Source organism: Drosophila yakuba, chromosome 3R (genome assembly GCF_016746365.2).
Source record: "Drosophila yakuba strain Tai18E2 chromosome 3R, Prin_Dyak_Tai18E2_2.1, whole genome shotgun sequence".
Classification (NCBI taxonomy): Eukaryota; Metazoa; Arthropoda; class Insecta; order Diptera; family Drosophilidae; genus Drosophila; species Drosophila yakuba.
This window is the reverse complement of record NC_052530.2, coordinates 10,244,980-10,260,817: the sequence shown is the minus strand read 5'-3', so window position 1 is coordinate 10,260,817 and position 15,838 is coordinate 10,244,980. Positions and strand designations below refer to the sequence as shown.

The 15,838-nt window shown below is 42.1% G+C and overlaps 1 protein-coding gene across 2 annotated transcripts in view; it reads right to left on the bottom strand.

Moving 5' to 3' along the window:
* Positions 1-15,838, bottom strand: part of LOC6536232 (dopamine D2-like receptor) — a 43,096-nt gene that overhangs the window by 14,639 nt on the left and 12,619 nt on the right. The window contains exon 2 of one of the 2 annotated variants that reach the window (XM_015192130.3): positions 14,828-15,562. In XM_015192130.3, the coding sequence (XP_015047616.2) occupies positions 14,828-15,236 (409 nt within the window). In that variant the 5' untranslated portion in view covers positions 15,237-15,562. Of the gene's footprint in view, positions 1-1,851; positions 2,064-14,827; positions 15,563-15,838 lie in introns of those variants that run through there. The other variant, XM_039375517.1, reaches the window with a different exon arrangement.

Sequence of the window (15,838 nt, the reverse complement as noted above, 5' to 3'; positions counted from 1 at the left end):
CTTGTTTAAAACTTCTTTATAATTCCTGGTCTATTTATTTAATGTTTACAGACAGATAGACTACCAATACAATGAGTATACTCATGCAACATGTTTGAGTAATATAAAATAGAAATTGCAACAATTTTTCACCACAATTATTTTTTGATGGCCACATACAATTCGAGTACTGCCACACATATGAATCTGTTGTCAGCTTGCAAAAAAAACTTTAGTTGTTCTGCTGTTTGTAACCGATGCTGCGAAACTCTGTTGTTCGGCGGCATTGTTTCCGCAACTTTTTTGTAATGTGGTCAAATATTTGTGTTGACAGCATGCAAAAACATTAACGCCATGCGGAAAATCCGCAAAGGGATTCCCGTTACATACAATGCGACTTTTTCCTTGCGTTTGATGCACTCGACGAGTTGGGATTCTATCTATGAAAGTATTTGTGGTGAACAATAATTAATAAGTAAAGAACCCTTATGAAGGACACATTTTATTTTTATGAATACTAACACACATCCGAATCACCTGAGCCGGTTTACAAACGTGAATGGCTTTGAATGCATAGAAAATACACCCATAATCACTACGTAATATAGTTGGGCCCAGGAACTGCCTTAGGGGAAGCTATTAGCATGCATATGATAGACACTTCCGCACAACTTGCTGGCCAGGACACTTAGGAATCCGGAAAGGCAAGGAACTCATAGCGAAACATGCGGTAACTACGTGCTAGGCCAAAAAAGTGGAAAATAAGAAAAGAAAAGTTGTTCATGTGGTTGATGTTAAGTTGGCTCAAAGCGCTTGACGGGTCCATCATCATCATCGCAAACAACATCATGCTGATGAGTCTGGGATGTATGGGCGAGTAAATAACCTTAGGGTAGAAATCTGCCTGCCATGCATAAAGTAAACTATTTAATGGCCTTTCGATTTCCATCGATGTGCCATAAACGCATTTTCCCAGGCCATCGGATCTCGGACGGAAATCGAAAGCTGTTCACTGAATCGAGGTTACCACTGCTGGTGGTTGGAGGTCGATTAGGGATGGCCCACCACGAACGTCCTTCTTATCAGGCCCGGTGAAATCGTTTTCCTTACGCAATTCGCCCTAACAGAGTCATCTTCATTTTCAGCCCCAGCACCCTGCCACCCTGCCACTACCTCCATGTCGCCCTCTTTGACTTTTGATTTCGTTTCAAGTTCCCATCGCACCACCCACCCAACCACCACACCACCATTGGGTCCGCCGACAATAATAATGCAAATGGCTTTGGCTTTGGCTTGGGCTTGGGCTTCGGCTTCCGTGTGACCCACAAGTTCGTCCTCACCTGGCTGCCAGGTGCTTGGCTCTGACTTTGGCCTTTGCTTCTACCATTTGATTCCTTTGTTGGGAATTTTTCTAGTGCCGCTGACACTTTTATTTTTAGCGAACCGAGTGCTTCCTGATTTGCTTTGATGTCTGCCCGCTGGCAGCCGAATGGTTAAAACCTTAATATGGAAAACGCTATGAATTTGCAATGGTTTTTGATTGCATTTGCATTTTAAATGCTGCGGTCGATAGCGTGATTGATTTATGGAGCCGCTTACGAAGAAACTTAATTCGTTTTCGTATTTTATATGTTATTCTTAGGGACGAACTCGCAATGATATTGTGTTCATAATTGACCCACAAATTCGAATACATCATTTAAATGTCATTTAAAGACCCTCAGTTTCAGCACATAAAATATGATAAAGCAATTATAAAAGTTCAATATTATCTGTACGAGGTTGTCAAATCCCCCGAAAGCCTTCAGTGTGCAGCAAATTCTTGAATAGTTTTCCCTTTTTTGGGAATAATGAAATACAAAATCAGCTTACCCCACAAGAGCCATAGGAGCGGCTTATCAAAATTTTCCACTGACAACTTTCTCGCCTTTTTCTTATATCTCAAGATGAAGCCAGTGTTTATCCATATGCTCAGGAAAACTCGGCACGGTCTTCAACTTTTCCGAGCGCAAGTAAGCAAACCTTCGCCGCTTTTCCTCTACCCAAAACTCGCGCCATTGACAGCTGCCAGCTTAGCAAGGGCGGAAAACTGAAACTACAAGAAATTTTCATACATCCATATGAGTGGAAGCTGGTGTCCTTTTGGGTCCATGGTCCTCGTCTGGGTCCCCAAGCAAATATATGTATATAAATAAATGCTTGTTTGTGTTGGAAAATCACATGGTGAGCACAGACAGATAAAGGACAAGACACGAAATTCAATTAAATTTCTAACAAGTTTTTTTTAAGCACATTCCTCGTGTTTTGTATTGAATTTTTAATACGTATCTATGTTGTCTGCGTTTTTGTTCGTTTTTGACAGCTCAGACACCCTGAAAAGTTGAACCCATGTTGGGCGAGCCGTGTACTCAACAGGTCCTTTATTGTCCAGCTTTAATGAGTTACCGCTTGGTTAGGGAGGAATTAATAAAGTACGGTGTAATGGTTGATATAAAATGTTACCTTAAACTTAAATTTTTATAAAATAAGCAAGAATAACATACGATTTTACAGTGCTTATGTAGCATAAACCTTATATTTGAGTTTCTTTAACTTACTGCATTAATATGGTTACTATATTAAAAGGTTTTTCAGAAATATAAATCTTATTGTCCATATTATAGGGTATTTGTTAGTTCGACATTGCATAGCCCCACTCATTTAACTTTTGCCATAATTGTTGTGGCTCTCGATGTCTCGTCGAGTGCTATTGGCCCTCCATTTCGCCCTGGTCGCCATTCTATTCCCTTCCTGCCAACTTTTTATATTTACACAGCTTTATTTTTGTATTGTTTCCACCTCGCTTGGCGCAAAAAATCGAGGGGAAAATGGCGGAGATTGAGGTGTCTCTGGGTGAGATGCTTCCTTCCGGCTTTCATTTTGGGCCGCAACTTTTGCTCCTGCAATTGACATTGCTCTAATGTGGCATATAAAGTGGCGACTGCTTCGATTTTCCGCCCAGCGATTTTCCACCATTCGGCGGCATTCAGCAGCGTCATTACGCTGAGCGCTCTATTCCTGGTATTCATTAAACTCCTAACTCGCTGTGGAAGCTTGCGTAAATTGCTTCGCTTCCGTTGCGTCATTACACGACGCCTTAACGTTTCATTATACTCATTGTTTGTCTATTACGAGAGTTTTTCCTATGGACTCTTTAGCACACTTTTCCACCCCATCCACCCATCCTGCCATCCTTCCATTCTCCCATTTTCAGCTTTATTATTCTCGTTTTGGGTTCTAGCTGGCTGGCTGGCTGGCTGCCTGACTGGCTTGCGTGTGTTTTCCGACTGGGGGAAAAGTTTTCAAATAGATTACAAAGCACTTGTAATACCTTTGTTTTCCCGCTGCCGTTGTGCATCGCATAGTTATTGCAACTCTGCTTAAATATATAAACCCAATGAAAACCCATTCAGCATTTTCACCAGCAGCATCTATTAGTTACAACTCGCGCCAACTGAAAACTTTCCTTAGTTTATATCAGTAAGGAAAACATGCCAATAACTAAAGTTTCACGGAGAAAAACAAGGAATGTTTAGGATTGCCTTTATAGGCTTCCTAAAAGTATTTTTCTTCAATCTTTTTATTTATCAATGAAGAAAACCAATCATTAGGAAAACTTTCAAACAACAAAACGAAGTTTATACGGAAGTCCGTGCCATCACTTTAAAGGGTTTTGGAAAAGTTTGCTATTGTTTTGTTAAAGGGCACAAACATCTGTAGCATTCGTTTAGCTGGCTTTAAGTTCCAAAAACTGTCTTCAACAAAATTCTCATAACAATATACAAAATCAAAACATGTTGCAAAGCTTTCAGAAGGAAAATAAAGCTATTTAATAATTTAAAGGACAACCCCCGGCGCCACAGACTGCTAGCGATTTGGTCAGGGTCGTCAAACTGTTTTCAATCAAATTATGATCAAACTTTGCACAAACAAACCCCAAAACAATAAGGTAGGAAAAGGGATACCATATCACTTTCAAGGTCATTAGCCATGCCATCAATACCGGCTGCCGGCAGTTTATTTAGTATGTTTCCCTGCCAATTTGTTGAGACAACCGGAACATCACAAGATATTACAAACTTTTCTCCTTGCGGATATAAAAGGTCCGAAAACACAGGAGACACACACACACACACCAACACACACATACACATACACACAGTTCGTCCTTTTTGGGCATAATAAAATAAAATTACAAGATGTCGACGCCGGGGCGAATTTAGCATATGAGCATGTGAGCAATGCACGAATCCCACACACATATCTCATCTTTATGGTTTTGTTTTGCGGCCGCACAAGAGCATATTTTTGAGACATTTATGCGACGACCACAATGACAAGAATTTCATCTGCAGATGTTTCCCTGGCACAGCTTAATTCGCATTTTCCCCCAACCCACGTTTCCAGTTAATCAAATAAGCTGCAAAAGCAGGCATTTTAATGTTACAAGGACTAGTTTTATGGTTTCTCGAGGCTTTTGCCAGATTTTTAAACTGGAATTAAAGTCATTTTGAAAATTTCGTTTATCCTAGAACATATCAACTCGGCTTCTTATGTTATCTTTGGGTTGAATATTCGAAAGGAATAAAAACTTTAAACTATTTTCGAACTTCCAACCGAAAACCATTTTCCAACAATAAGTTTTGATGGCCCGTTAAACATAATTTCACAAGTGCCAGCCATATTCACCCATTGCCCCCATTTAAAGACCGGAAGAGTACCGAAAACTTTGGGGGAAAAGGCATTTCTCGTATCTTTTTTTTTAGACAGCCCGACAACCGCAGAGCAGTCTCAATGGACACTCATCCCAGGCCGGAAAGCCAAAACCGCAAAATGCTTTTGAGCTATTTTAGAGGCTTTTGTATGGCTGAGATTTTGCGAAAGTGCAACTGGCCATGCCAAGTGCAATGCAAAATTTAATACACTTTCAGCCGTCGTATTCAGAGAAACGAAAAAGTTTTCGCATAATTTTCACAATGAACGTGTACACACGAAGGGACTTATATATGTTTACTACATATATGTCAAGTGGGTGTTGGGTGTAAGCCAGATTCATCCTTTCATTCACGTTGGCCAACTTTTCGACACTGTTTGTGAGTCACTGGGCTTGACTCGGATATAATGGCCCGTCTGCGGCCAAAGGACACCCTCTCAAATGGTAAAAATAGTCTCGGGAAAATTTCAACGCAAAGTAGCAAAAGTTTGTCGTTCAATGTCAATTATATTGAGATTTATGCATAATTTGAATTGACTTTGCTCCGACGCCCCGGCTTTGTATGCTCGATTTGGTATTATAAACTCAAAGCCACTGATCTAAAAATACTACACATTGCCGGGGCTAATACCGTCGAATCTGGCCTAAACCATGAGCTATATTTGCTACATGCTCCATGAAAATGTCCCTGGCACACTCTTATACAATTCATAGTTGCCTTTTTTTAATTCCCTGGCCATTTTCGACACGTGTCAGTTTCAATATTTACCCAAGCAGCTGGACGTGTGTGGTAAAATTTCCAGATTGTTACCTATATTACAATTTAAAAGAGGCACTTCACAAGTTGCTGACTTGCTGACTTGGCAAGTCAGGCCGGAAATACTAGAGGAATATTAAGTTTTATGTGCAAAGACACTCCCAAGTGCCGGTGGCTTCTGTTCATATTTGCATAGTAGCTTGTTCTACAATTTTAATGAAAGGCTCAAAATGGTCAAGCAAAAAATCAACAATATGTCGAACGAAATGTTCAAAAGCGGAGAGGGAGAATGCTGCCCACACATCGGATATGTGATTTAATTAAATGGGAAATTTCTAGAGCTAAAGAACCATGCACATATGGAGATGTAATTTACACGATATGCATTTTCCCATTGTGGCTTTTGGTATCCTGAGATTGTTGCTTATGTTTGCAACCGGAGATTTTGGTTGCACAAAACAAGCAATGCCATTGCACGTTCTCAACAAGGCCAAAATAAACAGAAGTGATTTTAGGCAGAGGCCAGTAACATATCACAAATTGACATGGCTAGAATGTGCATCAATGATATTTTATATATCGTAGACAATATAACGTACTAGCTTCCAAATAAACAGTTGTTTAATTGCTTTTAGAATTTTTACGGAAATTCATATAGCATTGAGGTAGTGGTATAATTTAAATAAGTCTACGGGCAACGTCTGAAATAAAAAATATAAATATATAAATATTTGCACAGACAGCTTCAACAAACACCTTAAAGCTTTCATTTTACCGCACCTTAAAGTGCCTTTAAACTCCTTGCAAATATTTTTCAACTTTAAATTGAGCACAGAGGCGAAAAAGGTCCTGCCTGTCCAGCCATTCGCTAAGTGACAGGATATTAAATGATAGCCGGCAGCTAAACAGAATGCGAAGCAGACGCATTTTTTTTTGGACCGAACGAAGCGAGCGTATCAAAGCAGATGCAAATGATGCCATATCGCGGGTCCTGGAATCCTGAGATCCTGCGATGGGAGGTGGCTTTGGCAATTTAACGCCACTAATCGAGTGACATGATGGCAATAATTCCAATTTGGGCCTGTCACGTCCTGTGGCGGTCGCGACCGCTGAATATGTACAAGTGGGCTGCCTCGAGAGCCTCGGCCTCTCCAATTATTCGAATCGCAGGCGTAGTTAAGCCAAAGGCAGCTAAAACGTGCCTGGCATTTTATTCATGCTTAACGGTATAATTTTTGGTTACTCGGTTGTCTATAATTATTTATAACTCACGTGCCAAAACAGTAGGAGTGCCGGCAGAACGACAGGGGACGCGCATTGCGAGCTTCTTATACCGCATTACGCATACGCCACGTTGTCAAAGGGCAAGCACGTGCTGCTGCCGCCTGAATTGGGCTTTCAGTTCTTAAGTGCGCTTAGCTGGCCGTGTGCAGATACACAGAGAACAACATCTCTTCTTAAACGGTGAATAATTGAGCCTACTTTGCATACAGTTTGATAAGATTAATTCAAATATTACTATCCTTCCAACAAGTTTACGATTGAAAACATTTAGTTTTATTAGGTATATTTTCTTACGTCCCAATTGTATCAAACAAAGTTAAATACCTCAAAAAAGGAAGTGAACTTGAGGAAACTGATGCGATGATGGATTATTCATGTAAAATTATTTATAGTTCAGCTATTTTTTGGCCGTGTTCAGGTAAGTTTGCTGCAAGGTCGTCGCGCTTGTTGACAGTCAACTTGAAGTAGGCCGACAGGGCCGAACTTGTCACGCAAATGCGTCGCAAATGTTTGTCGCCTGACACTCGAACCCCAGAAACCTGAAAAACCCCTTGTAGTCGTGGCAAGCAGCGGGATACAAATGCGATATGATGTTTCATTCGAATTTGTCCGACGTGGGCGTTGGCCAAAAATGAAATATGACTTGACAATTCCGCACTGCCGCTGCTCAACAGTTGCTGTTTTTGGCTGGGCTAACTAGTCCGGAGCTGGCCAAAAGTTGTCCGGCGCCACGGCTCGTTAATCAAATCCCGAAAAAGGATAGCCGAAACTTGATGCAAACTCGGACGGCCTGTCAGTGTCAAAGCTTGATAAATGAAGTGGCCAATGATGGGCCTGGAAATCCCGGAATCCAATGGATTTCCCCAACCCCAACTGTTGGCGGGCTGGCTACTTTGCATGCAGGCTATTTTACATGCGACGACTTCTTTGACTCCTTAATTAAATAAACACTCTGTGAAAGCGTGCATTCAAAAAAAAAAACAGAAGCAGAAAACAGAAAAATCCCCTGAACGCTTTAAGCTGCCACTGAATAAGCAAGCGACAAAAGGACACTGGGGGCGCCATTCAAGTCGCCATGAAAGGATGGCAAAGCCACTGCGCGATGGGGCTCTTACTTGCGGCAATTTTCGCACTCTTTCGCAATGTCAGCCAGCCGGCACATAAATTACATGGCACTTACTTTGCGCCCAGCAAAATGAACCTGCGGCCACTTAAAGTGCAAGAGTGCTTTCACAATACCATTGCCCGAATTAAATATTAAAGCCCCCCAGAGCCGGTGACGACTATGAAAAATGCAATTCTTAATCCATTAGCGTTGCCATTTACTTAAAAATAATATACGAGCGAATGCCTGCACTCGTTGGGAGGTCCACCATCTCCACTCATTCCACTCTCTGCAGCTCCCCACCTCGTGAGTCCTCGGGACACTCAGACAATCGCATGCAAACAATCGATGAATGAATAATGGCAGAGTCCTTGCACCCTTCCATCCTTCCACAATTTACTCGGCAGCTCACATGCGGAGACGATGGAGCGACAACAGCAATCTGTCAGGCAATTTGCAAAAGTGCATTCCAAACTTCCGCATCTGCACCAAGCTCTTTATGGCAAGCTCTTTAAGAACTTAAATCGGTTTGCTAATTATCAATTCACAAGTTATCCTTTGGCTCGCAAACTGTCTCATTGCTAGATTGATACGGAATAGATCTTAATCATAGCTGATTTCTACAGGAAATATCTTAATTATTTCTACAGAGTAGATCTTAATCATTGCTATCTTGCTACAGAATAGATCTTAATCATGCCCAGATTTCTACAGAATAGATCCTAATCATAGATTTCTACAGAATAGATTTGAATCCTGACTAAATTAGTTTACAACTTTTAATAGTCTTCCTAGTATAGAATCAATGAAATACGTCATTGCTTTGCCAAAGTTACGGAAGTGTGTCATTCATTTGGTGGGAGGACTGGCTGCCGGCCAGTCAGTCTGTTTCTTGGCGACCTCGACCTGGGTCTGGTCTGGGTGTTCCATGGCGTTGGCCCTGTCCCAGTGCGGGCCTCTAGTCTCGAGGCAACTGCCACAAAGGCACACACATACGTGCTCCTCGACCAAATGTCTGTTCCCATCACACGTTCCTACGTCCTTTCGTCCTTCGGACTCTCTCTGTCGACCCTCCAAAGAGCCCCATTCCTGCGCCGGGCCAACCTCAATTGTTTTGGCATTGACTGTCAAGGCGGTCCGGTGAGAGAGAGTCTTGGTCTTGGTTTTTGGCTTTGGCTTTGGCTTCGGTCTGGGTCTTGGTTACCTTTAGCTGGTTTTTAGTTCGGTTCCACTTCCTTGACTCGTCTCACTGCACCTGCCTGCCTTGTTTATTCTCCACTCTGCCCTGTCTGCCGGCTGTTTATCCTGCCAGCTCCTTGTTTATTTGTGTCTATCCCCTTGCGACTTGCCCCACCTCTTATTCTGGCTATTTGCAATTTAGACAAGTTATCGATTCAAGTCAAATATTATTAGAGTAATGGCTTTTAGCATTTGCTCTGCTGTTCTGTTTCGCTTTCTCTGCTCTAGAATGCTTTTTGGCACCACTTGTGCAATTAATCATTAATTGTGTAATTTTACAATTGTCGCTGTCGAAAAGAAAATAATAGCAACCTCGTATAAAGCTGTTAGGAATGAGTGCCTTGAAACTTAAGGGTTTCTATCAAAATTTAAAACTGAGTAATAGACGAATTTAATGGAATCAGACACTTGACCTGGAGTATAGTGAAAAGGAATCTGATTTTCATGCATTAAGTAGCTGACCTTAAATCATCGAAACAAATGGGCAGGTTTATCGGCCTAATGGACTCAACAAAACTTTTGTCCTCACGCCAGGCGGTATATAGCTATAATCAATTTTCGTGCCCAATCTCAAGAGGAAAAGATTTGCATATATGGGGGGCCATGGGGGAACCTTTAATATTTCTTTCTTCAGCCCTTTTTTCTTGTAAGTTGGCCATGAAGAGCTGTACTTTTGCCGCTCCGGAAATAGTAAACGCATGAAAAATTTAATGGCTCCACAACCCGTGCAGTCAATTGCGCCCCATTTGGAGCACGCCACCCCCTCCCAGAAAGGGGGTTTCCCCGCAAAAACGACTTCCGCTTGATTTACAGCTACATTTGTAAGTAGACACAAAACACTTAACAGCTAAAAAGGACTTTGCATAAGTAATGAGCGAAGGCGAGCCGCGCCAGCCGCCTTGCATGCATGTGTCTGCGGCACAGCGAGGACTTTAAGATCCTGAACGCAGGACGAAGGCGGACCAGGCCAAAAGCTGAAACTAAAGCGTTGCCAGCGATGCGCAGCAGTGCGAGAGATCCCCCTGACTTTTTACACATAGCTGCACACACGCGCTCAGGCCACCGAAAGGATAGTGCTGCACTGAGAGAAAAATCATAGTGATATCATAGGGAAAAATAGGTGAACATTTTATACTATCTGCATTCAATGAATAATTTATTCACTAAATAAATACGTGGTTCCTTAAACGGGTTATCTCATAATTTTGCTGTGAGTTTAGTTTTAGCTATAATGACTTCTAAATGCTTCGCTTTTTCCCAGTGTATAGTTTCCGGGACACGACATGTGAGTTGCTGAGTCCTCTCCATGACATCTTGATGGATGTGCGGGCGGCGAGCAGCTGCTCCAGTGGACATCCTCCATCATCCTTCGCCGCCATCAACACCCAACACCCAACACCCCACACCCATCGTAACTCCCAGCCAGCCGGATGAGCTCTTTACTCCGGCTGACCGCAAAAACAAAACAAATTCCGCACTGATTGCCAAAAGGGTTTCGTGGCCACGCCCCAGTTCACCTACGTCGCACTCCATAACGGTGCTTTAAACTCAACCGATTTTGGGAGGCCGACTTCATTAGGCCCCCAAATCCGAATGTTACGATGGGTAAGTTGGGTGTATGAGTGGGTGGTGGAATGGGAGCATGGTGGAACTGCCTTCTTTCGGGAGCTGACCAAAAATTAATTGGCTGCTGTGAGCCGGCCGACAGCTGCCATTTTGTGCCTGCCATTTGCTATGCGTAGACATGTCAATTCCCCACGCCCAAAAAACACCACCCACCATCTGGCCACCAGGGCCTCCAGGTAGCTTAAAGATTTATGATTAAGCCAACTAGTGGGATCGGTGAGGAGAAAGTGGGGCCAAAATTGGGGCGGGGTGACCCAGAAAGTTTAGCCAACTTTGGCCTTAACTACGGCATTGGCTCATTGCGGCTCGTTTATCTATGAAATGAAGGAATCTGATTGCCAAACGAAGCGTTCCCAGTGGGGGCTTTCAACTGAAATATCGAGAAGTTTGCTTAAAGATTTATCAGAATTTATGCAGCTTTCTGAATATTAAAATGTCAAATAGCACAGAAATTGATTGTATTTTATTGATGACAGTTTGTGCATTAATTCGATGAAGGGGCATTTCCATATTTTTGTGTTTGCTAGCAGAACGGTTCCGTATTCTATTGACAGTGATGGAAAAGGTACTAGCTAAGATAAAAGTTGATATATATGCTTATATAAATAATTATGATCTATAGATTATTTTTTTATGTAATTCTACATTTTCTACATTTTTCAAATTATTTTTAAAGTCAAGGAAAAAGTTATAATATATTATATTTTTATTTTTGATATAATAACATTACATAGATACTTTAGTACATTGAAGTAAAATATAGAAAATTTGATTTTTAACTTTTTTAGGATCCCTGGCATCACTGGTTTAAAGTGGGGTCCTGGCCACCCTTCTTCTCGAGATTTGTGCGTGTCGCAGCTTATGCTCTGGCTTAAGCGCTTAAAATGCTTTTTGACAACAAAAACAGCAAGCATAACAACGAGAATAGCAACAACAATAATAGTAGCAACAAACTGTCTGATGCCAGTGGTAGAATGATAAATTCGTTCCCCCTCCCACTGTTTTTAGATGGTTTTTCTCGTGTAAGCCACGCGCCGTCTTTCAGCCCCCATTCCCAGAGAATCCCCTTCATTTGACATCCCACTTGCCCATTTCCCAGTTGCCCATTTTCCATTGCCACAAACTCCATTTTCAGCACAGTAAGATATCTGTGTAAAATTTCATTGCCTATTTTGTTTTCCTTGTTTTGTGTTGTGTTTGACGCAGAAAATCGCAGCTTCACCAATTTGCGCTCAATTAATTTTCCTGCTTCTCGTCTCGCGCCTTTTTTCGCTTGGCTTTTCTTTTTTATATTTGCGGCTCTTCTCTTGTTTATCATTTTTCGTCCCAAGCATAATTTATTAAGTTGCAAACATTTGCGTGCTTTTCGCGATTACTTAAATATTCACGACCATTGACGGCATGCTGTAATTCAATTTACAGTCTTTTTCATGGCTTTTGATGGCTATGCAGTAATTGCGTTTACTGTTATTAATTAACTGGCGCTTAATGCAGATTTTAAAATGAAATTAATTATGCATTAATTACGTTGTTCTTGCGTAATCATAATTCACGTGTTCGCACTACGACTGCAATCGCTTAAAATGGCATCAACGCATCGCTCACGCCGTTTAATTGATTTGGTCTTGTGGTCAAGAGGTCGATTGATCAAGTGGAAAGTATGTTCGGAGTTCAAACTCAAAGGATGTAGGCATTTGGGCTTTTCCCGAGAATTTTGCATAATAGCATAACCTTTTTATTCTGTAGCTAAGTAAAAATACAATTTTAATTTCTACTAAGCTGTTAGTTGACTTTACTGCTGATATTATTTTAACAATTTCATTCATTTCTATAGTTGGTTCATTCTATAGTAGATTATACTAAACGAATCAAATTGTTTTTGCCAAAAATTTAATTTTTAATATTATTACACCTTATCCATACACTGAATGAATTTGTTGAATTATGTTTGATATTATATTGCTTTTAAGAATTTTGACTTGTAATATTACTCCTACGCCTATTGGCCATAGGCATAATTTTCGCGATTCCTCAGCCTATAAAGAAAGTAGGATTTGCATACTTCTCAACAGCAGATAGAAATACAAATGCGGGTCGGTTTCAATGCCATTGTATGCCACACGTAACTTACCTAACCGATGCAATTAATGTACTGCACGGCTTACTCATATCCAGTTGCTACTTGTGTCATTGTGCCTTTGAATTGAAAGAGCTTAATGCTTGGAATCTAATACCTGCTGTTCCCTGGAGATTTCAGCTTCCGTCGCAGGACCCTCTGCAAAGCCGTCGACAGCAGGCAAATCCCGATTTCGTCCTTTTCTGCCTTCAGTCGGCGGGCGTGTGCCCGTGCAACTACAGCAACAACTGCTCCTGCCACTGCCACTGCAATATTTTTCACACTTGATATAACAAGCAGCCATTTGTTGGTCCTCCTTGCTACATTGCCCACTTTGCCAAGGATTGCTCCAGGTGTATGTACGAGTGTGCGTGTGTGCGTCGCCCTTTCTGTTTGTATTGGTGCCCGTGCTCGTGTCTGTGTTTGTGTTTGTGTTTGTAATGGCTCCCAAAGCGCACAAACAAAACTGTCATCAGTGTTGCAGCATCTGCAGGGGGTGGCACAAAAAGGACTGCCACAGGAGGCGGAAGCAGCACTCAGATAAATGCAGTCCTTAAATCAGCAATTCGTTCTCGAAAATCGAAGAAAAAACGTACAACTGGCGCCGGAAGCAGCTTTCACATAAATGCAGCAACGAAATAAGCATCGAATAACGCATTTTGAAAGTCACAGCAATAGCTTTTCCAACTTCTGTTTGGTATGATATTTGTGTAGCCAGCTGGGAGTTTGAGAGTTTGGATTTAAAATAAAAGTATTAACATAAATGAACTATAGTTCAAAGCTCAATTAAAACACCACTTTCTAGACTGAATAAAACTATTGAATATTTTCAAACTTTCAAGTGCAAATTCGTAAGCACACGATGAAACGCAGTAAAGAAATGATTGAAATAGTGCTGCATTTAAAAGTGTTTTGTCCAGTGTGATTGCAGGATAGAAAAGTGTCGGCAGATGTTCCCAGTTTCCAGAGCCGAACTAAGTCAAAGCGAAATTCGCCGGCGCTCGTTTGCCGCCCCTAATGCAATTCTTATGCTGCAGTTGCTCCGTCGCCTGCAAAGGCTTTGGAAGCTTCCGTTGCCATCTCGCTGGCATTGTTTCTGGGCTTCCCTGTCTGCGCCAGCGGTTCGTCCTGGCCAGGCTACAAAGGCGGGCGCACTTATTAAATTGTCTAACGACGCCGCTCAGCTCCACTTCGCCCTGCCATCCCATGGACACGCCAGCGATGCCATTTTTCTATCCGGGCTTACGTTTGCCAGCTTTGATCGAAATATCTGAGACATAATGCAATCTGCACACCGCCAACGCCATTCCCACCAGCAGCTTCATTAAATGCAACTCCTGCCTCGTGTTGTCGCCAACATCGCAGGAGGTCCTGGCCTGAATGTCCTTGCCACGCTCCTGTCGCTGGTTTTGATTATTATACTCTTCCACTTGGAGAGATTATTATGCGGATTGAGTTGCAGCAAAAGGAATCCGTAAATATCCATATTTTCCTTCAATTCTGTGTACATTATTCAATTGATTCGTATGCACCACGAATTGCAGACACTTTTTTAAACCACTCATTTGCAAGACTTTACCTTTTTATAGTAACGAAGGTGAGCAAATTGGATTTTAATAAAGTAATGATGTAAATTTTTTCCATTTCTGGATTCCTTGCTGAGTATACTCAAGCACTATTTTAAAGCGTTTGGAAATTAACAACCATCAAAACTTTTCACTCCTTTCTTAATTCCCTTGCCCCGAGTAATTAATATTAATTTTCAACAAGTTTTTCGACCAACTCATTTTCGGTAGAGTAAACTATAAAATTATGGAAAAAGAACTTTTCCGACTAAGATTAGCCACGCCAACCCCAAGCCTATCCTGGCGCACAAGTGACTTACTCAGGTGTGCATTGAGTCCCTCAACAAAAGGTGGCTGGAAAAAATAGCTCTGTTCCGGACATTGAATGGGACAAAGGACTCACCTTTCACTAGCGTAAGGATGCCCAGCGGCATGACCAGCACGGCGACCATAAGATCGGTGATGGCCAGCGACATGAGGAAGTAGTTGGTCACATTCTGCAGCCGGCGCTCCCAGGCGATGGCCAGGCAGACAAGGATGTTCCCGGCCGCCGTTCCCAGGACGAGGACGAGGGCCAACAGTGCCCAGTAGTTGTTCGCATCGAAGGGCACGTCCTCGAAGTTCGCGGTGATGCTCGCATTGCCGCTGGCATTCCACCTGGCCACATGCAAATGATTATGCCGATTGCTGGCATTAACCGTCACCCGCTGCGCCTCATCCTCCTCCCAGAGGACCAGGTGCTCGGAGCTGGTCCAATCCTCGCCACCGCTGTCGTTGTAGGCACCTAGCGAGGCATACACATCCTCTTCCATTCCGCGTTATTATTCCTATTGTGCGCTCTACTCTGATTGCTGGAAATGCAGCATGCTAATTAGCCCTCGCATATGCAACGCAAAGCGCAAAAAAAAACAAAATGGAAAGGAATGGAAATGTCCTCGCGCCGATTCTGATTCCGATTCAAATTCGATTCGAATTGCAAATGTAAAACGGCGAACCGGAAATGAGCGAGGGACGCGGATTCAGGACTCGCGAAAGGAAAAAGGACGAGCGCTCACGGCAACACCAGGACGATTTCTACGGCCACCGAACGGATATTGGTGGCAAACATTTTACGCCACCAAAGCGTCGGAAGTTTGAGCTGCAATCGAGAAAAGGAAAGAATTAAAACATTAATGAAAACTATTTTAATAGGCTCTTCATAAGGAATAACTACAGTCTAGTTGCTTAATTATGAATAGAACATACAATTTATACCAAGTTTATTTTATAGACATAACTTTCGAATGACCAAACATTGCTACCCGAACTTAATTGTTCGCCAAGTAAATCACCTTGACAGCAAATTGGATACATTTAATGAATTCCTAGAAGCACTATGAGTACAATGGAGGTCAGCAGTTGTATCACAAACAGG